General features: G+C 49.2%; 1 protein-coding gene across 6 annotated transcripts in view; it reads right to left on the bottom strand.

Annotated features, from left to right (window-relative positions):
• Positions 1-25275, bottom strand: part of Myh11 (myosin heavy chain 11) — a 104315-nt gene that overhangs the window by 62261 nt on the left and 16779 nt on the right. For all 6 annotated transcript variants that reach the window (XM_087209191.1, XM_087209195.1, XM_087209190.1 and 3 more), the window contains exons 2-3: positions 21846-22207; positions 12543-12699 (exon numbers count right to left, since the gene is read on the bottom strand). In XM_087209191.1, the coding sequence (XP_087065317.1) occupies positions 12543-12699; positions 21846-22190 (502 nt within the window). In that variant the 5' untranslated portion in view covers positions 22191-22207. The remainder of the gene's footprint in view (positions 1-12542; positions 12700-21845; positions 22208-25275) is intronic.

The raw sequence follows: 25275 nt of genomic DNA, 5'->3' as shown, positions 1-25275 counted from the left end.
GTCACTAAGTTGCCCAGGTAGGGCTCAAATTTGAGATCCCTCTGCCATGGCCTCCCAGAGCGCTGGGATCGCAGGCGTGCGTCACCAGGCCCAGCTCCAACCTTGCAGGTGATGAAAGCAGCGTGGCCCCAAGCTTAGGAAAGAGAACCCAGCTTTGCACTGCAATCTCCTGCCTCTCGCTCTCAGCAGCCCCTGGAGCGGGCACTGGCTCGGCCTCCCCCTGGCAGAGAAGGAAAACAAAGCTCGGCAGCGGTGACTTGCCTAAGTCACTGTAGTGGGGTGAAGCGTGGCCCGCGAAGGACTCGTCAAGCAGGAACCTCACAAGGTGGCGTTATATAGAATAAAGGTCTTGGGGATGTAACTGAGGTGGGGCAGGATCTACATCCAGGACTGGGCTGCTTCTCTTTCAGCAAAAGGAGAGAGGGATTAGAGACACAGGGGAGGGGGTCTTGGGAAGAGTGGGCAGAGACACAAGACAGAGACCCCAAGGACCCTTGGGGCCACCACCAGATGCCCTGGGGCGGGGTGGGGGGTAGAGGACAGATTCTCTGTCAGAGCTTCCTCCAGGACCAACCTTGACAACACTTCCATTTCAGACTTCCGGCTTCCAGAACCGGGACAGTGAACTCCTATTATCTTAAGCCACCAAGTTAGCGGTCATTTGTCTTAGCAGCGGCAAGAAACGAATACAATCACTTACACAGCTCCTAAGCGGTAGGCTGGAACTCGAACCCAGGACCTGCCTGACTTCGAACGCCTCGATTTCCCCACTGCATTGTTTCACCTCCAGACAGCTACACGCGCGTGCTGGCGCTTCCTTCCAGGAGAACAGTGAGCTTTAATCCCCCCGCGTCCTCTGGAGACAGTCAAGGGCAGTGTCCCCCCTTACCCAGCTCCCAGCCCAGCTCCTCACATTGGAACTGAAGAACGTAGACCCGAGCCTTCACCTCCCACCCAGAGGAGGCAATCTCCCCCAAGGAGAGCAGAGCAGAGCAGTCCCAGGAACAGGTTAAAAGGGGCTTGGGGCAGGGCTGGCGGGCGGAGGGGCAGGGATGGGGGACACCGGGCGGCCCACACAGCCCTACCGTCCCGCGCTTGCTGGGAACCGGGAGGCAGCACCCAGGGCTGTGGGCTCATCCGCCCCGAGCAGCCCGCCGAGCAGGGCCCAGAGCCCGGGATTTATAGGGTCAGAGGCCCCGGGCGCTGGCAGGCTCCGCGCTGAGGCCGCTGGAGACCCCTGGCCCCGGCGTTCCCATCGGAAACACAAGCGTGGGACGCGCCGAGCGGGTGGAGGGCAGCAAGGCCGGTGGGGGTGCGTGCAGGGCCCTCTCAGAGTGAGGGGATTACAGGTCTGTGCCCCACACTCAGCCCTTAAGCTCTTTTTAATGCTTCCCACAGTGGCCCGTGAGCTCCTAAAGGTCGAGGGTTGTGGTCCTGACCCTGAGTGCTCAGAACCACCCTTACCCACAGTGCCTGCTGAGGGAATTGTTTGCTGCTTTGCGTTGTTCTCTCTCTGCCCCTCAGAAGCAACTGAGGAAGAAGCGTGGTAAGTGCACATTCCCTGTGTCACAGGGAATTCCCAGAAGTCGGCAAGGCCCCCTTTTCCCCCTTGCTTTGGGACGCACATGCTCCTGCCCACCTGGGTGTCAGATGTGCTCCAAGGGCTCCCCCTCCTGTGTCTCCCCTCCCTCCGGCTGCAGCCTCATGGGCCTCATGGATGCCCTATTAAGCTCCCCAGTTCAATTCACTTGTCCTCTCCTCAGCCGGTGACTGATGCCCCCCAGGGCCACAGGAAGCCTTCAAGGCTGGAGTAACAACGGAACTGTCCCTGTCCCCAGCAGGGCCTGAGAGCCAAGTGTGCAGAGGTGGGAAAGGACCCGGCCCAGGACCCGTGTGGAGGTTCGCAGCGGCGCTGGACACTTTCTGGCCTCCCCTTGGCCGAGCACCTCACCCTGGAGTGGGGGCTGGGGTCACCTCCCCCATCCTGGAGCAGGCTTCTCCCCGCCTCCTCCCCGCCTCCTCCCCGCCTGGGCTCAGTCCTGGGTGTGCCAGTCTCTGGGGCGGGTTTACAAGGAGATAAGGGCTTCACTGGTCCCTCCCCCGGGTGACACAGTGGCCGAGGCCTCTCCGGAGGTCCTGGCCCAGCTGTTTGGGCCGATCCAAAGCACAGGCTGGCGGTCTCCGGCTGGGCGGCAGCAGCTCAGGCTGACCATAAAAGGAGAAAAGCGAGCTGGGCTGAAAACAGGCCGGGGCTCGCCGCCTCCCCTCTTTCCTTCTCGTGCCAGGCTGCTGTGGGGCCTGGGGGAACGAGGGCGCCGAGCCCACATCCCTGCAGGGTCCCCGACACCGGCGTGAGTGAGGATGGAAGGACAGGGCCTCGCTCGTGCCTGGAAGGCGGCTCCCCCCGCAGCGCCCCGCACACCAGGCTCGGAGCCCCGGCAGGTGGGTGGGAGCCGTCCCAGGGTGCGCCCTCCACAGCGGCACGGGGCAGGTGACAGCCATGCCTGAGGAACCGGTCCAGACCCAGCACCATGTCCAGGCACCATTCAAATGAACCCACACAACACCCAGAGCAGCCGCGGCTATCCTCCTTCTGGGGCAAATGGGGAGACTGAGGTACAGGGAAACGGCAGTGGCAGAGCTGGTACCTGCACCACCCCCTAAAGGTCAGGCCCTTCTCTTCCCAGTCTCCTTCTTCCGTATCCCTTGGCAGACTTGGGTAGGAAGAGGGAGCCTGGGAGCTCTCTCCAAACCCACGGGAGGCCTGGCCTTTTCTAAGTACGACTGGCCAGCTGAGGGGCCGAGGAGGAGCAGAGTCGTCCTGGTGGCCTCTCAGGCCCCAGCCCCCACCCGCTGTGTCTCTCCTCCTTCCTCCTCCGGCGCCAGCAGCTCATGGATGCCCTAGTAGGCGCCCTAGTTAGGGTCACTCGTCCTCTCCCTAGAGGCCTCCCCTTTGTCTCAGCCAAGGACAGGCCCCGTGGGTCCCCCTCCCAGGTCCCTGGCCCACCCTCAGCAGCACCGCCATGAGATGGGATCAAAACATACGATGAGTGTTTAATTTTTAGAAATTTAGGGTAACAGACACATTCCCATTGATCCCCTTCAAAATACTCCCGCTAGCGTCAAACGTATGAGCCCGTAGTGCCCGCCACTTTCTGAAGCAGGTCTGGAAGTCCTTTTGGTGAGTGTCTCCAGTTGTACTCTTGTGGCTGCCTCAATGTCCTGAATCGATCTACAACATTGATCTTCCATGGTCATTTTGACTTTGGGGAAGAGCCAGAGTCATTAGATGCCAGATCCAGTGAGTAAGGTGGATAAGGACGTGTGGTAATGGTTTTATGAGCCCGCCTTTCCTTTGGATGGCACTTGGCCGCAGCAGTCACCATATTTTTGACCATACCACATAACGACACTCATGAAAGAGGACTTCCAGAACTACTTCGGAAAGCAGCAAGAATGATGGGATGAGTGTGTTCAAAGGAGAGGGAGTATGGTGAGGCCGATTAATGGTAATGTGTCTTTTACTATAAAGTATATTTTAAAAATTTAAACATTCACCATATGTTTTGATCACATCTCGAATTACTAAGATGACTTGCTTTGTATTCCCCCACGACATGCTGTCTCAGTCAGTGCCGGCACCCAGTGGGTCCTCAACTGACACTACTGAGTGAACAAGGGGACGGAGCCAGGTCCCCTCGGAGGCTAGGAGGACATCTTTTCATCCTATTTCATCAGGGACACATTGCCAAATATTGGCTGGAGTGTCCCAAGGCCACACTGTTAAATGTGCCTGCTTATTCAACTCAGTATTCACTGCTGTTTAAAATTAATTCTCCTTTGCTCTCTCCTGTCCCTGTAAGATACCATGGCACCAAAGAATGTGATGTTTCCATGACAAATCAGAGCAGTGCTATGGTTTACCCTGGGGAAACCTAATCATGAAGGTGACAGTGTTAGAAGGTGAAGTCTTCAGAAGGTGAATAGGTGAGGTGGGCTTTCCTCCCAAACAGGATTAGTGCCCCTATAGGTGAGACTCCGCAGAGCTCCCTAGTCCCTTCCACTGTGGAGGACACAGCTAGAAGTCCCCATCTGTTAGGAAGGGGCCCTTACTAGAGCCCGACTGTGGATGATCTTGGGCTTCCCTGTGCCCAGAGCTGTGAGCAATGCATTTCCATTGTCTATTGTGATAAGTCATCCAACTTATGGTCATTAGTTTCAGCAACCTCTGAGATAAGACAAGTGGCAGGCAGCTACTCCCAGCCCCTCAAGTCCAAGCCACTGGCCAGACCTGCTAAGACAGTCACCTCCACCCAGGCCAGACAGCGCAGGGAGCCACTGCAGAATGTCCCAGAGTGGACAGGCAGAGCCACTGCACCCCTTTGTGGAGACGTGTTTGTAGGAACTCTGTGGAGCAAGACAGGTTGGAATCACTTCCACCCCCACCTCCTTGGGAAATCACCCTTGCCTCTCAGAACCTATTTCTTTGCCAGGAAAACAGAAAAAATTCAGCGCTTTAAAGGGCCCAAAAATGATCTCATGAAGACTGGATTCAGAAAGGGCTTAGTTGCCTCTAATATGCCTCTGAGCTCCAGAATTGCTGTTGGCGCCATCTTTGTTATTATTCTCACCATCAGCATGCTTTAAAATAGTGATCCAGGGAGGTGTTTATGGATGATGGTGACTCTGAACTGGGAGGGCAGGGTTCGAGGCCACGTTCAACCCCTGTCTAGTAGAAGGTGCTGGGGTCTGCATGTCTGCATCTTCCTCAAATTCACATGTTGGAATTCTCTCCCTGAAGGCGATGGTACTAGAGGTAGGAAGGTCACTAGGTCACAAATAGGATTCCTGTCCCTACTGGTGAGCCTGAGAGAGCTCATTCATTGCTTCTACCACACGAGGACACAGCATCTGTGACTCAGGAAATGGGCCCTCCCCAGACACCACACCTGCTGGCACCTGGCTCTTGGCCTTCCCAGCCTCTGGAACGGTGGGAAATACATTTCTGTTGTCTATAAGCCACCTAGTCTGTGGCACTTTGTTAGAGCAGCCTGAACAGACTAAGACCTGCAGCCTAAGTTTGGCCCTGAGCCTTTGGGGGCCTCAGTTTCCTCATCTGTGAAATGGAGCAACAGCACTCTACTAATCTGTCACACTGCCTCAGAGGGAAGAGGAAATGTTCCCAGGGTGGCGGGAGGTGGTGTCCCCAGCTTTGGTTCTGGGGCCTGGGGCCAAATCACAGGTGTGTGGGGCCTCGGTTTCTCCAGTCCATCAAAGGGGACTGGAGAGGGCTGGGAAATGCAGGTTTAAGGAGCCTGGAGCCCAGGCTGTGCCGTGCACCTCCTTTTCTGCCTCCATCACACAGCAGCCCCCACCAATGTGCCAACCACAGCAGAGGGACACAGCTGAGGGTCAGAGCCCGCCCAGCCCACAGTGCCTTGGTTCACCCATGCTCAACCTACCTGAGCTTGGAGAGGGCTCTGCGAGAGCCACAGAGGCTGACTGCAATCTCAAGAGTGGCTAACAAGGGGAGGACAGCACACTTCCTGTGAAGCAGGGCCCATGTGTCCCAAGGTCAGCAGGCCCCATGGAACCTTATCTGCCCCGCACACCTCCCCTCCCCAAGCCTAGCGAGCCCTGGAGGGCACTGGAGAGGAGCAGCCAGAGGGCCTTGTCTGGAAGCCTTAGTGCTTATCATCATGTTGACTCACTGAACCGACCTGCAGCCACCCAAGGCCCAAGCTCTGAGCCTTCAACACCCAGAAATGTTAGAAGTGGGACCTGCAGGACCAGCCTCCCACAGGACAGTGCGCTGGGGGTGAGGGGCTGCAGGAGCTCAGAGCTGCTGCTGACCTCACAAGGCTTAGGCGTTGGATACACCAAGTTCACATTCTGCTCTGACCATTCCTGACTTCCTGCAATTTCTTTACTTACCTGACCTCAGTTTCCCCAGCTATCAAGGGGGCTAAGAATGCCCGGTCCCAGCATTGGATCTCCCAGCGTGCCACACATGTGTAGTCAGGGTACACATGCAAAGGAAGAATTTGCTATTTGCTATCACATAAAAACCATCCAGGTAAACATTATGAGAAAAGCAGAAATTCTGTTGGCCCTCCTTATTTTGTAATTTAATTTTGTTTTTATTTTGGATGATGTATACAGGCACCAGATAGTTTAGGGACTTAATTTTAAAGGTCTTAACCTAGTTCTGTAAAGCCCTGAACATGTAAGAGTAAGCCACTGTCACCAAGATAAGTTGTTTGAAGAAGGTGTGTCCTCCATCATGAGTTTGTAATTGAGTGTCCACTAAATCTCTAAAACAAGAGAGGAAAACAGACCTAAGCAAGTCCTATCCTTGTGAAGAGGGAGAGAAAGAAGAGTTCACCTTTGACAGAAGGAGAAAAATTAAGACTGGTCACACACAAAGGATGAAGAACACATTAGGGTTTTGTTTTGGCTTTTCCCCTGCTAGTACTGGGGATTGAATCCCAGTGTCTTCACACTGAGCTATATCCCTAGCTTCTTTTTTAAAAATTTAAAAAATTTTAGAATAGGGTCTTGCTAAGTTTCCCAGGCGTGGCTCAAACTTGTGATCCTCCTGCCTCAACCGCGTATTTTTATTGCCTCAAAAATAAAACTGAAAATAGAAGGCAACAAACCAATCCCTTGAAAATTCTGAAAGAAAATAATTTCTTGCCTAAAATTTGAAACCCAGCTAAACTATCCTTTAAGTATTAGAGAAGCATCAATCTTTTAGATATGCAAGATCTCCATATATCAGGATCGCATACATCTTTCTTGAGAAGCTACTGGAGAAGGTACCATTTTAAACAGGAGAGTAAACCAAGGAAGAGGAAGACATGTTAACCAACAAACAAGGAATTCACTATGAGGAGATGAGGGGAATTTCAAGGATGAAGAAGATCTCAGATGACAGCAGTCAGAGAGGGCGAGGGGCAGGTAAAAAGGCTCCAGTAGAGACAGTTCATTTTCAAGGAGAAAAAAAATCAGTACGTGGTACCCTATATACTGTATGATCCCCTATACATGTGTGGGCATGTTAAGAAGAGATTAAAGGGCCGGGGATTTAGCTCAGTGGCGCTGCCACCTGTCTCATAGGCATGAGGTCCCGAGTTTGACCCCCAGTGCCAAATGAAAAAGGGGGGGGGGGAGAAGAGATTAACATCATCCATGAACTCATAGTTAAATGTGCTCTTAGGATCTGGTGCCCGGTTGGAGGAAGTAGGTCACGGGGGGCATGAATCGGGAGAGTGTGTTCTTGTCCCTGGTTCCCTTCTCTCTCTGCTTCTGAGAAGCCATGAGTGGGGCAGATTTTCCCAGCCACACCCTTCCACCATGATGTTTCTGCCTCACCATAGGCTAAAAGCAATGCAGCCAGCTGACCATGGACTGAAACCTCTGAAACCGTAAGCCAAAAGGAACATTTCTTCCTTTAAGTTGTTTGTATTTAGTTGTTTCATCAGAGCAATAAAAAACTGTCTAATACAGATACTTAATAAACTACAGATCACGATTGTCTCTGAAGAGGCCAACTAGGGTCTAATGCATAACGGTTGAAGGGAAAAGCTTCTTTCCAAAAAGAAACAAAAAAGCATGTGGAAATCTAAGCAAAAACCTGACATAATTTATATATACGCACAAGTAAGATGCAGTTCTAAATGCTTATGTCCCTTGCCCCCTTCCCTCAAGGGGCTTGACTTCCTCTTTAGGGGACGGGGTGTCACGAACTATGTCTTCCCACATGCTCACTGCAGATCAGCGCACAGGTTATGGGCGTTGGGGAGTTTGTAGGTCCTTGGGAACTCAGTGCCCAAGTAACTCACCTAAATGCTCCATTCCCATTCAGCACACATGTGTTACCCATGGCTCCCCAGCCCTACATTTTCACACTCCATCTTGTGCCACCTAGGACTGGAGGATGCAGCCAGGCCTGCTAGCTTTGCTGCTTCAACAAGGCAGTAAGGTCAGTGTGGTCTGGGCCAAATGACTTAATAACAGGACGCAGTAGCATGCATCGATGCAGTCACAACCTGGGTCAAGGCCTTGGCACTGAACTATATCCCCCCTCCCTTTTTATTTATTTTGAAACATGGTCTAAGTCAACCCAGGCTGGGCTTGAACTTAGGATCCTCCTGCCTCAGCTTCTCAGAATGCTAGGATTCCAGGCATACAGCGCTGTACCCAGCTAGTGTTTTTGTTTGTTCTGAATTCCTATTGTCAATGGAAAGCACAAGGTAATGCCAAAATGAATACATAGCAGGTGATTAATATTTAAATTAAATAAATAGCATCTCTTCTCTGGATGTGGTTGCTTGTGGGGCTTGGGAAATGGCCACTGAATAATTCTGAGTACTTTTATTTTATTTTTTTCAGTACTGGTTATCGAACTCAGGACCTTGCATTTTCCCAGAGTCAATGCCTCTGGAAAGGCCATGAAAAGAGTCAGGTCAAGCCAGGTGTGGTGATACAAACCTGTAATGCCAGCACTCTGGGAGGCTGAGGCAGGAGGATCATAAGTCCCAGCCTAGCCTGGGCAACTTAGAGATTTAGTGAGATCCTGTTTCAAAATAAAACAGGGCTGGGGATGTAGCTCAGTGTGATGGCTTTGGGTTCAACCCTCAGTAGAAGAAGGGAAGAGAGGAGGAGGAGGAGGAGGAGGAGGAGGAGGAAGCAGAAGAAGCAGAAGCAGCAGCAGTGGAAGAAATAGTCATCGTTCACAACTAAGTATTAAATACTCATCATAAATGATAAGAGGTACTTCAGGGAGACTGTGCTCAGCACCCTCGAAGTAACAGAAGCCCTCAGGAAAACTGCCCCCTAAGATCAGCAAGAAGGACCCTCAAAGCCCACACTGCAGAGGCCAGGCACGAAGTGGAGAGGGGGCTTATGCTTTCACATGGTTTTGTCCAAAAAAAGTCAAGCAAAAAAAGAAAAATCAATCCACAGTTAATTTTATACTCAATCTAAGAATTAGCATCTACTGTGTTTGCAATTTCAACCGAATCCCTCACACAGGTAAGAAAATGAAATCCAGGACTGGGAATTTAGCTCAGCAGCACCATGCCTGTCTTGCAAGCACAAGGTCTTGAGTTCGATCCCCGGTACCAAAAAAAAGAAAGAAATCCACCTGTTTTCATAATGCTCCATGCATGCCATTCTCCAGGCCTGGTCAAACCTTTTCATCCCTTTGCCTCCTTACTATCCAGATAGGGAAACTTTGGTCCCTGTTCAAAGCCGTCTTTTCCCCAATTATTTTCAGATAGTTCCTCGCCAATCTGCTCAGCTGGTGAATCACAGGCTGGGCTGCGGAGCAAAGTGTCCTTGCCAGCGATCAGATCAGGCAAGTAGCAGAATGACAGCATGGTCTGCCTCCCTTTGCTTAAATATAGGTTTACATTTTTCTGTAATGAATGTATAAGGACTTTTTTCCAGTCCCGGCGATTAAGCCCATGGCCTACACACTGAGCTACATCCCCAGGCTTTTTGTGCTTTTTTGTTGTTGTTTTGAGACATCTCACTCAGTTGCTTCCTTGTCCAGGAGGGGCTTAATCTGCAAACTCCCCCTGCCTCAGCCTCCAGAGAGCTGAGATTTCAGGTGTGTGCTACCACATCTGGCTAACATTAAAGATGTTTAAAGTTACAAATACATTTTCAGAGCACTGTAGCAATGCTTCCACACCTGTCACTCCCCCGCTGTCCTTTGCTCACCCCATTTTATTTCATCCTGACTTTTGGATAAAATGTGCTTAGTGAGACTTCCTTTAGCTCCAGAAAAAAACCCAGAAATGATCCAAACCAATCATGAGCACCCCATGCCCCTTTCCTGGTGATTGGCTTAGGGGTTGGCATGTGACCAAGTTCTTCCTTGATTTAAAGAGACAGAGGAAAAGAGCCTCTATTCCTTTCATGCTTTGAATATTATTACATGAAAATGTGATGTCTGGATTTATAGCTACCATCTTGTGATCACGAGGAAGAAGCCAAGAAAAATCCCAAAGAAGCCTGATTTTGAGCTGAGCTAATTAACCCTGAAACCAGCAACCTTGAGACTTTACGACATAAAGTAATAAACTATCGTCCAAGTCACGTTAGTTAGCTATGTTACTTGCAACCGAAAACCATGCCACACCATACCATACCATAATTTCAGTGTCCAGCTTCCCAAAGAGGTGTGTCAACCACTTTTAAATACTCTCATCCAGGGAGACCGCAGACAGAATCATACAACAAAGCCTATACCTCTCTGAGATCTGCATCTCCGAGATCGGGGTTGTATCGCCCCCCTGCTGGTCTTTGGAGGCAAAGGCAGCCCCGCGTCTGGAGCGACCAGTTCTGCTGCCAGGTCAGGCTCACTCTGTCAGTAACACCCGGGCCCTCTACCTTGGGGGCGGGACCTTCTGAGCACACTTGGATTCCTGCCCTTCCAGCACAGGGCTCTTCCCAATTGCAAGTTCAGGGCCAGGGATTTAGCTCAGTGGCTCCGCCGCCTGCCTCGCAAGCTCAAGGACCCAAGTTCGATCCCCGGTACCAAATAACAACAACAACAAAAAACCAATTCCCAGTTCAGATCCCCATGTTCCCACAGGTCCCTCCTGTAGAGGGGGGTGAGGCTTCCAGCCCATGGTCACCTGGCTCTGGGCAATTATTTGTACTGACTGAGGGTACAGACAGAGTAACAAGCATATGTCAACAAGCAACATGTTCTGTATTACCTTCATGTTTGTGTGTTACAGGTTGAACATCCTTTATTTTAATATTCATAAACATGGATGCACTATGCATAAACATGAAGGAAATATCCATACATTTATGTATTACAGGTTAAAAATTCTTCACCCAAAATGCTTGGGACCAAAAGTCTTTCAGGTTTCAAGGTTTTGGGGTTATTTTTTTCTCTCCAGAGTTTGGAGTATTTGCTTACATATAATGAGATAACTTGGGAATGAGATCCGAGTCTAAAAGCTAAACGTATTTGTCTTATATAAACCTTGTATACATAGCCTGAAGGTAACTTATACAATGTTTTAAATAATTTTGTGCATGAAATAAAGTTCAGTGGGGTGGGATTTTCCATTTATGGTATCATGTTGATGCTGAACATTTTCAGATCTTAGAGCAGTTTGGATTTAGGAGTTTTGAATTCAGGATGCTCAACCTGTATTAGTTTATACTCCGTGAGTTTTCACCAAGTTCTAGACACTGTCCTGAGGACTTCACATGCTCACATCAGACTGGAGAGGTAGCTCACAGTTAATTGCAATCCTCTTTCACAGAGGAGGAAAGGGCAGCATAGAGAGGCTCAGCAGCTCATGAATGGCAGAGCTGGCCTTTGGACACAGGAAGTTCAGGTCTAAAATTTCTGCTCTTAATCAATATGGTGTGCTGCTGGGCTTTGCTTAGGCTGAAGTAGACTGGGGAGGGGAAGAAGCTTCTGAGGAAAATATGAAGTAAATAATACAAAGGTGTCATTTATATGAGGTCCAAGAACAAGAAACGGAAGGTGACAGAAGCCACAAGACCAGTTACTTCAGGTGGGAGTGTGGAAGAGGTGTCGGCAGGGAGACACAAGGAGGAGCTGCCTAGCAGTGTTTCACTCCCGGGTCTGGGTAAGGTCACATCACTGCAGCCATACACAAAAATCAAATTTAAACCGGACTCTTTGGTGCATTTTATGCACCCTGCTGTTTGTATCTACCATCCACTTCAATAAAAAGTCTATTAATAATAGCAGTAATACGGGCTGAGCATCCCTAAGCTGAAAACCCAACACACACAATTTGGAACACGGACATGAGGCCGCAGTGGAAAATTCCACACCATGAAACTTTGTTTCATACACAAAATTATTGAAAATATTATATAAAATTATCTTTGTGAAATAAGGTATATATGGAACATAAATTAATTTAGGGTTTAGACTTGGGTCCCATGCTCAAAGAATCACATTGTATATACGTAAATATTACAAAATCTGAAAAAAATCCAAACCCCGAAATACTTCTGGTCCCAAGCATTTCCAATAAAGGATGCAAGACATAAATATGAAGGTGCAGCACTCTTAAGTTTGGAAAAGCCGGCACAAGCAAGCTTTACAACAAGCTGCAAGACAAAGACTATTATCCCCTTTTATAGATGAGGAAACTGAGGCCAGAGAGCAAAGACATTTGCCCACGCTCCCACAGGAAGTGAGAGGCAGGTAGGCACAAACTTGGATCTTTTGGCTCAGCCCCAGGCCTGTCACCGTCCTCTTGCTCTGCAAACAGCTGTCCCGGCCAGGGCCCCAGGTGGCTGGAGGGGCAGCTCGCTCCCAAGCCAGCACAGCCCACGCCCGTATTTGCCCAAGCTGCCTGCTCCCCTCACCCTCCTGGGCTGCAAACACAGATGCTGGCCTTTCGCTTTTTCCCTTTTTCAGTCACAGCCCTCCTGTCCCCTAGCACTGCCCGCCAAGCTCCACATTCCTGGCGAGAACTGCAGGCAGGGAGACGGGAGGAGCAGGGGGCCCACACCTCAGCCCTGCTCACCCTGCAGCATGCTCCTGTAGGCTGTGTCAGCAATGGCGTAGATGTGGGGTGGCATCTCGTGCCTCTTCTTGCCCTTGTACATGTCCACAATCTTCTCCGAGTAGATGGGCAGGTGCTTGTAGGGGTTGACCACCACACAGAAGAGGCCGGAGTAAGTCTGTGGATGGAGAACAGAGCTTAATTCCAGACCTCAGCAGGAAGGAGAGCATCAACAGAGTTGCTCAATACTCTCACCGTGGAGACAGGGAAACTGAGGCTCAGTGGGAACCCCTTGGCCTCATGGGTATTCTGGGTATAGGGGAAAAGGAACAAGGGCAAGACTATGTCTAGGCCGCATATGTTGTAGTTTACAACGGTGTGGTTTTTACAGGGTCCTAGGTTCCAATCTTAGCTCCACCCCGCACAGCTGTCACTTCACCTCCCGGGTCTCTGGACTTGAGTAACAGCCACCTTTTATGAGCACTCACTAGGCACCATCCCGAGTGGAGCACTGCTTGGCATCTTACTGAATCCTCACAGCTGCCCTGTGATGGGGACACTGATGTGGAACAGGATAAACACAGCTGTGCTCCCAAAGGAACCAAGCACTGACTCAGGCTGTAGTGTGAAGATCCTCCCGGGTGTGGTGCGAAAGGCCAGGTATTGTATGGTTTGTTCATTTGCCCTCTGCAGTGCTGGGGATAGAACCCAGGGCCTTCACTCTAAGCTTCATCCCCAGCCCTTTTTTATTTTTTTGTTTTGAGACTGCGTCCCACTAAGTTACCCAGGCTGAGCTTGAACTTGTGATCCTTCTGCCTCAGCCTGAACGGGCGGAACAGGAAACCTACAGAAAGAAAAAATAGACTTGTGGTTCCCAGGGACTGTGAGGACTGTATGCTGGTGGTGAGGGTTTCCTTTTGGGGTTGTGAGAGCATCCCGGGGCTGAGGATGTGACCGGGGAAGAACACTTGTCTGCTAGAACGTACGAGGCCCTAGGCTCCAGCCCGGCACCGCACCCTCAAACAAATTCCCTGGAGCTAGTGGAGGTGATGGCTGCAGTGTGATGAACACACTGAATGCCACTGAACTGTGTATTCTACACTGTTTAGAGTGGTAGGGCCGGGGATTTAGCTCAGGGGTTCCGCTACCTGCCTTGCAAGTGCAAGGACCCAAGTTCAATCCCCGGTACCAAAAAAAAAAATTAGAGTGGTGGGCTCTGGGTTGCATGTATTTTACCATCCAGCAGCCATATTTTACCATACAGTCACCTCCCAGGGGAACAGGATGTCTGAGTCACTAGAAGGGGGAAGGGGACATCACAGATGCTGTGTGGGCACGGGAGAGGCACCAGCGTCACTGTTATTTCTCCTCACTGTGCATCAGATTCCCCTGTGAGCCAAGGTCCCAGCTCCAACTCATTCCCCAGAACTGCTCTCCCCAAACCATAAGCATCAGGGTTGCCATGGCCACGGTGCTCTTCCTCCCCCCAACTCTTTGGTGAGTGACCATTGGAGGAAGATCAGAGAGTCCATCTCTGGGTCACGCTGGAGGCAAACCAAACAGCAGAGAGGCTAAGGGACTCAAGGAAGTCGGCAAGCAAGACCCTGGCAGCAGCACACCCAGCTTGACCTCTCCTAGCCATGAGCATGTCCGCTAAGCTATCCAACCTCTGTCTGTCCTCTAGAAATAAGTGGATCATTGTGCACACATTCATTCTGTACTTCCTAGACACCAGGCAGCCAGGGTGCTGACTATAGTAGAACACACCAAAACCAGAAAGGCCCTGCCTCCTGGTGCTTTCAGTCAAGAGCTAGGAAGGTTAGAGTGTGGAAAGTCCTCCCAGGTGCAGCCAAGTGAGGGGCAATGGTGTGTGACAGCAGGGGGCAGCAGGAGGAAGGGAATCCTTCGGGCCGGCGGTACAGGGTTGGAGGGAGGAGGAGGGAATGGTTTCCTAGGTCCGATATAGGGCCTGTTTAAACATCCATGTAACCATTGATTGAGCACCCACCGTATACCAGGTCTTACTGGAGGATGGAGATAAACCAATGATGGCCACACAGAGCAGAAGAGGGAGGCCGGAGTCCTTCAACAGTCAGTCGTGAAAGCAGAGGCTGTGAGAGCAAGCCAGAGAAGCCCCTAAGCCACGTGGTGGTGGTTGCGGGGTAGAGGTCAGGAAACTTCTGGAGGCGCTGCCCCAGCACTGAATCTGACAGGACAAGAAGGTGTTAACTGGAGGGGCACCCAAGGCAGGGGCAGAGGGGCGGGGAAACAGGATGTGGGGCGTGGAAAGTGAACTGCAAGCAGCTGGGTGTTGCTGCCACTCACAGGATTGGAAAGGCAAAGCCAAGAGGGCAGTGGCTCCTGGCAAGGTAAGCAGGGGTCAGAACCCCACCCAGCCTGATGAGGGTGCCACCTGGATGCCCTCCTCCCCACTGTCCTTTTTAGTCTGGCATGGACCTTGGCATACAGTAGGTACTAATTAAGTGCTTGCAAAATGAATGCCCAAATACTGTAGAGACAGGCTGCTTTCATCACTGCACCCCAGGGGTGGTGCTGCACACAGTAGGTGCTCAGGAGACACGTGGTGAGCTGAGGGCTCCCAAAGAGCAAGTGCACACTCGGTGATGGCTTCAGTGGTCAGCAGGTCCACATCCCCTTCAGGCCACACCAGTTAAAGGCACAGAACCGGGTACTGGGAACTTGGATTTGAACCCTCCCTCTGCTCCTCCTAGTCCTGTGACCCTCTGGGAGCCTCAGTTATCCTCATCTGCAACACAGGGGGTGGGGGCTTATTAACAGTTCCATCAGGGGTTTGCTGTGGGGTAATACACTTGGAAAGCATTTAGCGCCGTGCACGGTGTATAGTAGGTGCTCAGTCAGCCTTAGTAACAACTCCTGGGCCTTTTGTCTCATGGGGACAAGAGCCTTGTCACCGTGGAGCTCCATGTGCTTCCTCTCCCGATCTTCCCAGCCATCTCTTCTCTTTCCGGGCTTGAGCTCAGCCACAGCAGCACCCAGCAGAACCCAAGCCCCTCTCCCAGTGGTGAAGTTCAGAGGCTTCAAATCCTCACTTCCTGGGTCCCAGCCAGCATCTCGTGGGCCCTGTGCCACCAGCAGGTCCCAGCTGCAGACACAGGATTTCCTTCTTGTGACCATATTAGGAAGCAGCCCTAGCTGCTCCCTGACACTTTATATGGTCAGCCACAGAGCCCTGAGCTTGGGGCTGCTCCCAAAATCTTGGGAAAATTTGAGAAGCAGGGAGAGGAGGTGCAGGGACAAGACTAGAAGCACAGAGCCCGAGGGGTCTCAACTCTGCCTCACACCTGCGAGCCCTGAGGGCCCCTCCTCTATGACACCATGCATAACCAAGCCCGGTTTACAAGGCTGTCGTGCAGTACCACTGCCTTCTAGGTGTCTATTCTAGAGGTGCAGTTCATCCAGTATGTGCTTCTGCCACAGCCTGGATTCTAACAGCAGAAAGACCAGAGACAACCTGCATGCCCATCAGGAGGGGACGGACTCAATTATTATGGAAGGCTGTGCTGTTCTTAGAGAGTACAGCGAGCCTATTAAGAAACCATGCAGCATTTAACTTGTCCGATTTATTTCACTCAGTATTATGGCTTCAAGATCCGTTCATTTTCCTACAGATGATTCAAATCTATCCTTCTTTATGGCTGAGTGGTACTCCATTGTGTGCATACACCACATTTCCTTTACCCACTCTTCTGTTGGTGGGGATATAGGCTGCTCCATGATTTAGCTATGGGAAGAGGACCTAGGGAAGGAGAAATGGGGAGGGGGAAGGAGCGTGCAAATGATCAAATTGTGATATGTACATGTACTAACTCCAAGATGAATGCAATTATCGTATATCGCAAACATGCGAATAGAAAAGTACAGCAGTTCCAGAGCATTAAAGTACATAATCAATTGCAGAAAGCAAGACACACCACAGTGTGTGGCCTGTGAGAACAGTGTGGGGAGAGAGAAGGGCTTTATATCTGCCTGTATAAAATATTGCTGGAAAGTCATATAAGAAACTAAGGCCACAGTTTCTCTACGGAGGGAAACTGGGAGGTCAAGGAATAATACAGAAATATGCCCTTATATACAACTGCATTTAATGTTGGCATTTATTAACTATTCAAAGAGATGTTTTAGCCAGGCATGGGGGTGCCTGCCTGTAATCCCAGCACTCTGGGAGGCTGAGACAGAAGCATCCCAGGTTCAAGCCCAGCTCGGGCAACTTAGCAACTTAGTGAGACCCTGTCTCAAAATAAAAAATTTTTAAAAGGGCTAGGAAGGCCCTGGGTTCAATTCACAGTACAACAAACAAACAAATGAAAACCACTACCAGATGTCTTAGGTCTGACTATGCTAACACTTATGACAGAAAAGGGCACATCTTTAAGTGAAAAGAGCAAGCTAGAGAACACACACACAACACACAGTTTTTGTGACATGTGTTATACACATCTATACGCATCCATGATTCTGCTAATCACACGTCTCCAGGGTAGGGGGTTGGGAGTGAGAGGGAGGGGGCAGCCTTTTTATAATGTACACTGATTTTTAAATATCCCCTTGCCTAAATATCCCTTGTATTGTTGAGGTTCTTTGAGGCCATGATGACTTGAAAGATCTGCAGAGCCTAGGGCAGCCTCCACCTGACTTTTCTTCCCCCTTGCAAGGCCCAGGGCAGTGACTGGCACCCCTGAGTGGACATTCTTTCTGGAAAAGGCTTAGATCTCTGGGCTAGACCTTTAAGATGAGAAAACTTATCCTTGGTAGAGCTGGAAGGACTTTCTAGACCACCTGGGCTTCCCAGAAGTGTAATAAGCATTGGAAAAATATCCTTTGGGATCTGTGGGTTGGGGACTTGGGCTGGGGACCCAGTGTACAGGAGAGTTCTCCATCCTCACCCTGAACCATGTTCCCAAGAACACAGGCTTTGTGCAGGGTGGAAGGTCCCACTCTCTGCCCACAGGGGCCAAGCAGGTGCACAGGTGTGAGGGGGGCTGTGCAGTGAACGAAAGAGGCATGGAGGTTAGGCGCTACAGGACTGAGCTGTAGGAAAAGCAGAGACCATACACCCCATCTAACAGGCGGTGTGTTACATCCAACCCTGTGGCCAGAAGCGGCAGGGCCTCTGCTTTTACACAAGTGCAGGAGCTGTTATGTCCTCTTCCTTTGATATATGCAATTGACTCGAGTTGTTAAAAAGTTACACTGGGCGAATAGCTTGCAATCTCTAGCCTAGTACCTAGCAGGTGCTCAAGAAGTCATAATAAAAGGTTAGATTCCTTCCAGCCTCCCACTTAAAGCTTAGCCAACTCAAGGCTAATGGTACTGTGGTACCAACCCACCTGCCCCAGCCCATGCCCTTCACGTCCTGCTCTAGGCCTCCTGTTACCCCAAGGGCCTCCACCATCATAAGGGTCACCTCAGCCCTGCACTGAACCCCAGCTCCACCCACTTACCAGCTATGAGACCAAGCATATCTGACCCTCAGTGTCTGTATCTAAAATGGGCTAGTAACCTCAGTCTCCCCGCATCACGGGAAACATTAATGAGACAGTCACGGTTAAGGGACTCGTGCTAGGGTTGGCCTTTCTGGATCTGAGATCCATCTTTGGGTCCCATCAGGCTACTTAACTGTTCAAAGCTGCAGGTTTTTAAAGTATCAAAAACAGGCATAAATAGGGGCTAGGGATTTAGCTCAGTGGTTCCATCGCCTGCCTCATAGGGGTCCCAAGTTCCATCCCCGGTACCAAAAAGAAAAAAAAAAGGCAGAAATAATAGTATCTCTCGTACAACAAATAACAGTAGCAGCAATAATGTTAGCATAAACTCAACACAGTAAATTATCAATGAATAGCAGCTGGTATGGTTCTGAAGGTAACAGGCTCCTTTGAGAGTCTCATGACAGCTAAGACCTTCACCCAGAAAAAAATATACATATGCACAAACATTTCCCCAAATCACGAGGCTTATAGGCTCCTTGGTACCCGGGGCTAAACTCAGAACCCCATGTTGTAGAATATATGAGGCGAGATTGAAAAATACGGTATGGGCAGATTACTATTAATCCCCCTCAAACACTCCCGTCCACCTTGAACGCACTTATCCTATTGTTCTTGCCATTTTTGGAAGCAGTTCTGAAAGTCCTCTTCCGTGAATCTCTTTTGTTGTGCTGTCGTGGCTGCCTTGATGCCCTGAATCCATTCAAAACACTCACTTTTTGAATTTGGGGAAGAGCTGGAAGTTGCAGGGCCACACGTCTGGCGCTAAGGCGGATGAGGACGCGCCCTAACGCTTTTATGAGCCTGCCTTTCAGCTGGATGGTGCTCAGCAGCAGTAGTCACTGTCGTTCTCATTGCGCCCCAGAAGGACACTCATGAAAGAGGACTTCCGGAACCGCTTCAGAAAGAGGCAAGAAGGGTGGGATAAGTGTGTTTGAAGCAGGGGGACTCTTTTAAAGGGGATTAATGGTAATGTGTCTTTTATTGTAATAATTTTTTAACGATTCAAACATTTATTGTATTTTTCAATCACCCCTTGCACATCCTAGAAGAGATGTCACAGATCTGTATCTAACTCAGGTCCATCTCCTCTTCTCCCTCTTAATTGCAAAACAACCTCTGGGCAAGGATGGGGGCCAGCATTCCACAGAGGAGGAGGAGAGCAAAGCAAACAATTTCACAGCCAGAAAGAGCAAAGTGGGAACCTGGGTCCCTTCTTAGGGTATTACCTCTTTGCCTCATCCATAAAGTGGGATATCAGCTTCACCGGCACCAGCATCACAGAGTGGCCTGGCCAGGACGTGGAGTGGTGCCTGGCCCAAAGCAGGCCCACACCTGGTGAACTCCCCACTCCTGGATCCACAGCCAAAGACCAAGGGCAGAGCTGACCGCTTACGTGTCCACGACAAAGAACAGGCAGAGTGGACCCAGCTCACAGCATTGTCCATAAGAACCAGGGGCCTCGGCCAGGAATCAGTGCTGCGATCCCATGGCAGCCGGGTCTCCATGCAGCAGCTCAGGTGAGTCCTTGGGTATTGCGGAGCACAGAGCCTGCCTCTCTTATACAAGCAGACAGGCTCCTCATACTCCCGAAGACGCTTCTAGGGCCAAGGGGCCAAGGGGTCTGCAGCACCTCCTTAGAGGTCCTTTGTTTGAGGCTGGGTGCGGAGTGGACAGGAGAGATTCCCTCATCACCAAGGGCAGAGTTGTTGGGGCCAGCTGCCTGGGCCACGGACACAGTGTCATTGCTGCCACCCAGGGTTAATAAGTGTCCACGCCCTGTAATCAGGAGCCGGGAGAGGAGCTTACTCTGCTTCCCATCCCCACCCCTTCGTTTATCCTCTCTGTCATGTGCTTTCGTTTTTATTAAGCAGTTAAATTGAGCAGAAAGATACAAGATAGAAGCAGGTGCATTGTCACAAGGCCAAAAGGATTGTAATCTAATCTGTCCAGAGAAGCATAGCAGGACTTTGAAGCTGTACTTTTTAATATGATCAGATGATGCTCTGGGCCCCGAGACCTTCATAAGCCCCTCTTTTGTTCTGATCTCTATTTTGGATTTAAACAGCATGTCGGAGGGCAGCAGCTGAACTGCAAGCACTGGAACCTCAACCTCGCTGGGTGGAGAAGACATGGCTGGGATGGGGGGATCTGGGCCCCAGGTACCCAATCTCCCCCTAGCTTCCTGCAGTCTGGACTCCTAGAAACATCCAACCTACCAACAGACCTAGAATGATATTTCCAAGTAAGAAATGTCATGGACAAGAGAGACTTTCTCTACTTGCTTAGGGAAGGAAGGATGGGCTTGACCTCTCTGGGCCTCAGCTTGCTCACCTGTAAAACGAGACAAGCCTGCTTAATGCAGGAGGAAAGAGCACATCACGGAGCTGTGTGCGTGGCAGGCTTTTAAACTTGTCTCCGGGTACCATTCTCCCAAAGAGAAGAGAAGGACACAAACACACCTCATTTCTGGGCAAGGACTGATTTTTGTATTTACTATGCTTTTCTGATATTTCCAAGTCTTCCATGGTGAAGGTGTCTTATTTTTCCTAATTAGGAAAAAATCTGCAGGACATTATTGATGACAAAGGGCTTTTTGTAATTATCAAGTGGCAAAATGTAAAGGACAGGACCAAAAGGACGTAAAAGGACAGAAGTAACTCTGTCCTCAACAGAAGTGACTATGGTCCACGAGTTCACAAAAGATCCAACACCTGACCAGTAATAATTAAGACGATCATAGCTACCACAAAACCAATACTAACAACACATACATCTTGAGTGCTTACTATGTGCTGGGAAATGTGTTCATGCTTCATGCTCCCTGAGGCTGGCACAATTCCTGTGTCCATTAATGCAGAGAAGGAACAAAATTTCAGAGTGAGGAAGCCTTCCCAAAGGATCAGCATGGCTTTGGAGGAATAAAGGTAGACAAAGGCAGGGCTGGGAACCTCTGCCTAGCAGGCTGGCATCACGAGCCCCTTGTTCCAGGGAGTTGGTTCAACTCCACCAGGAACCAGCATCCTCCTGTCACCAGCCCTACCCCGCAGTCCAAGCTGTCCCTGGACAGAACTGTGATGTGGGAATGTTCTGGACCTACACTGTCTGATACAGTAGCCACCAGTAGTTGTTGAGCACTTGACATGTGGCCAAGAAACAAGTGAAGAAACAAATTTTTAAGTTCTAATTTTTAAAATTAGTTAAAACCTCAATGTAGTTACCCACAAGTAGTCACCAGCTACCATGCTGAACAGTACAATCCTAGTCCACTCTGGTCCGCAGAGTCCACCCAAGGAGTTCCAGGTCCCATCCGGTCATTCCCATTTGTGACAGGGAAGTCATCCTGACACCTAGCCACATCCTCACGTCTCCTGCCCACCTGGTTGCCAGGGTGCAGCAGCCTTTCCAAGGTGGTTATGAGCTCTTCCCCATTTCCAAGATGGAGGAAGGGCAGAAAGTGATGCTAATAAAATCTGAGGTGACTGTCATGCGCCTCAGCACTTATGATCTTTGATTACCTGGATTTGTCACATCTCCCATATGCGCTAAGGGTGATTATTCTCCTTTGATAGATTCAAAACACAGAGGCTTCCAGCGGGGAAATCAGCTGGTGTATGTCCCAGAGCTAGGACGGGGAGGCCTGAGATGTGAACCCACAACTGAGGGACTCCACCTCAGAGTGCGGCCTCCTGCTGTCCAACCGCCAGCTTTCCATCTGGCCCCAGACGCGCCCCGAGCCCCTCCCTCCTGCAGGGCACAGGAGACCAGGAAGAAGCGGCTGAAGCCGGGAGACACTCACGTAGATGAGTCCCGAGAAGTACCTCTCCCTCAGGTTGTGCAGCACCGAGGCCTCGTTGAGGCACGTCAGCTCTGCCATGTCCTCCACCTTGGAGAACTTGGGCGGGTTCATCTTCTGGATGTCATCTTTGCCGACCGTGATCTTCTTCCCATTCTCCACCAGCTCCACCATCACCTCATCGCCCTTCTCCTCCTTGATGCTGGCGGCCTCGAAGCCCTGCTTCTCAGAAGGGACCCACACCAGCTTCTTGGCCACCCAGTCAGCCTGGGCCACTGGGCTGTTGATGAAGTTTTTGTCCACAAAGAGGAATTTCTCATCGTCGCTGAGTTGTCCCTTCTGTGCCATGGTGCCTGGTTGGTCCCCTGTGAAAAAAGTGACAGGGTCAGAGTTGGGAAGAAACCAGACCTTAAAGACGGAGAAACCTCTCACGTTGCCATCTCTAGGCACATGGTCTACAGAAACTTTCCGCAGTGTACGAGGATATTCCCTGCCGTGTTCACGTTGCCAAAGACTGGAAACAACCCAAGGGCTCTTCAGAAAGGATTTGTATCCCTATCTGTAGAAACAAACACCAAAAGCAACCCAGACATCCATCAACACAGGCCCAGAAATACGCCCGTAAGTGTTGGCATGGAAGACTATCCAACTTGTACTGCAAAATGAAACATGGGTCTTTGGATGGCTAACAAAATTACCATATGCTCCAAGAATTCCATTCCTTGGGGTATATCTTTAAGACAAAGAAAACATAGTTCACCCAAGTCTACGTGAATGCTCACAGAAGCATTATTGAGAATAGCAAAAACATGAAAACACCCCAAAAGTCCATGGACAGATAGATGGATAAATAAAATGGAGTGGGATACTGCACAATAAAAAGGAATAAAGCGCTGACACGTGCTTCAATGTGGCTCAACCTTGAGAACATACTGAATGAAAGAAGCCAGATGCAACAGGTCACATAGAGTGGGATTCCACTTATATACGATGTCCAGAAGAAGCAAATCCAGAGAAACACAAAAAGCAATGACCAGGAGCCGGGGGAGAATTAGAAGTGACAGCTAAAGGGTACATGGCTTCCTCCTAGGGTGATGGAAGTGTTCCAGACTTTGTTGTAGGAACAGCTGCATATCACTGTGTAGATGCTGAAAACCACTGGATTATACAATTTAAACAGGGAAGGGGTGTGGGCTGCAGCTCAGAGGTGGGGTACTTCTTTAGCAGATGCCAGGCCCATCGCTCAGCCCCAGCATAAATACATTAATTCTATTATATGTGAATTGTTATCCCAATAAAAAATGAAAGGTGCTGGGGATCAAATACCAATAAAGCTTTTAAAAAATGAAAGGGGGAATTGCAAAACTGTGACTATAGCAGCTCACTTTCTTTCTTTTTTTTTTTTTTGGTACCAGGGATCGAACGCGGGTCCTTGCGCTTGTGCAGCAGGCGGTGAAACCACTGAGCTAAATCCCCAGCCCTCATTTTCTATTTTAAAACATTTAGAATCTATCTAGGCAACGTAACCAGAGAAACATGCACTTCTCAAATGTAGTTAGGAGGGAGTGTCGGGGATGTAGCTCAGTGGTTCCACTGCCTGCCTCTCAAGCGCAAGGTCCCGAGTTTGATCCCCAGTATGAAAAAAAAAGAAAGAAAAAAAGGTTCCTCTCAAATGTAGTTAGGAGAGGACGCGTATCTTCCCTTATGTTTTTTCCAATTTTTCAAACTACGGTAAAATGCATGTAACATGAAATTTACCGTCTTAACCACCTGGAAATGTGTGGTTCCGTGGCACTGAGGACATTCGTGTCCTTGGGTAACCAATTCCCCACCGTCCTCAGAATTCATCTTGCAAAACCTGAAACTCTACCCTTTAAACAACACTCTCCACTAGTCCCTCCCCCAGCCTCTGGCAACACTATTCCGCTTTCCACTTCTATGATTCTGATTATTCTAAGTGGAGTCCTAAAGTATTTGCCTTCTTGTAATGGGCTTATTTGGCTCATCGTAATGTCCTCCAGGTTCCTCCATGGTGTAGCATGTGTCACAACGGCCTTCCTTTTTAGGGCCACATCTTTTTATTCATTTACCCATCACTGCTTACCTGGATTGCCTCCACGTTTTAGCTATAAAAATGCTACAGTGAACATGACTACACTTCTTATTATGTATTTTTGTCATATTCGACTGTTCATAAATTTTTATTAAATGTAGGGTCAATAAAAGTAGGTATTTTTACAAAGCCTTACAAATATTTACAAAAACAGAACATGAGAAAGAGATGTTCAATCCACCAGTAATCAAAGAAATGCAATGAAAGCAATGAGATGTTGGTTTTCACCTATCATTGTGGCTAAGATGGAAGCCACTGAACAACAGCCAGTATAACCAAGAATACTACACCCAGGCTACCATGACCTTATCGGCAAGGAAACTCTAAAGACGAGTCATATCTGTGGCTTGAATTTTCATTTCTCAGAAATTAGCCTACAGAACCACACAAGTGCTAACAAATGTACATTATGGGTACAGTAATTCTTAGCCTGCAGGCATCTACAAAGCCTTGATCCATTGTGGACTATCCATCTGATGAACTGCTATCATTCTATAATCCCACTTCAGATTGAAGTACTTTTATTTATGCTACCTTATTTAAGGTCTCTTTTAACCTTTTAAAGAATAATTTATAGGACCTAAAATTCTCTCATTGTACACTGGGCATGGTGGACCACACTTATAATCCCAGTACTCTGGTAGGCTGAGGCAGGACTGCAAGTTCAAGGCCAGCCTAGGCTACACAGTGAGTCCAAGGCTGACTCGGATTACACAGCAAGATTTTTGTCTCAAAAATAAATAAAATGAAAATTCTCCCACTGTAAATGTACAATTTGATGATTTTTTTTTTTAGTAAACTTACAAACTTATGCAACCATTAGCACAATAAACTTTGGCACATTTCCATCACTTCAAAAGGGTTCGGTGGGTCACACACACTCCAGCCACTCCCTGTACTTGTCCTCAGGTCTTGGCAACCACTAATGACTTTCTGTCTCCATAAATTCAGTTTTTCTGCACTCTCACATAAATGGAATCACACATAGGTGACCTCTGACCATGCAAAGATGCTGATGTTTTTAAGTTAAAAGCAAAGTGAAAGAAGCCAGACCCAAAAGACTGCATGCTGTATCATTCCACTGATGTGGAAGTCTAAAAAATGTACAGTTGTGGTGACTGCAGATCAGTAGTTTCAAAAAGCACAAAAGAAATTCGGGGTGATAAAAATATTCCATTATTGTGAGTATGGTGATGGTCACATGACTGTATATATTTTCCAAAATTAAGTGATGCTTAAAAATCAGTGAGTTGAAATAGTGGCTTTTACCATTTGTAGATTATACTTCAATAAAGCTGATTAAAATATTTTTAATAAAAT

This window comes from Heterocephalus glaber, unplaced genomic scaffold (genome assembly GCF_053883595.1).
Source record: "Heterocephalus glaber isolate CG9 unplaced genomic scaffold, H.glaber_assembly_v1.0 deba00000943, whole genome shotgun sequence".
Classification (NCBI taxonomy): Eukaryota; Metazoa; Chordata; class Mammalia; order Rodentia; family Bathyergidae; genus Heterocephalus; species Heterocephalus glaber.
This window is presented reverse-complemented; position numbering and strand designations above follow the sequence as displayed.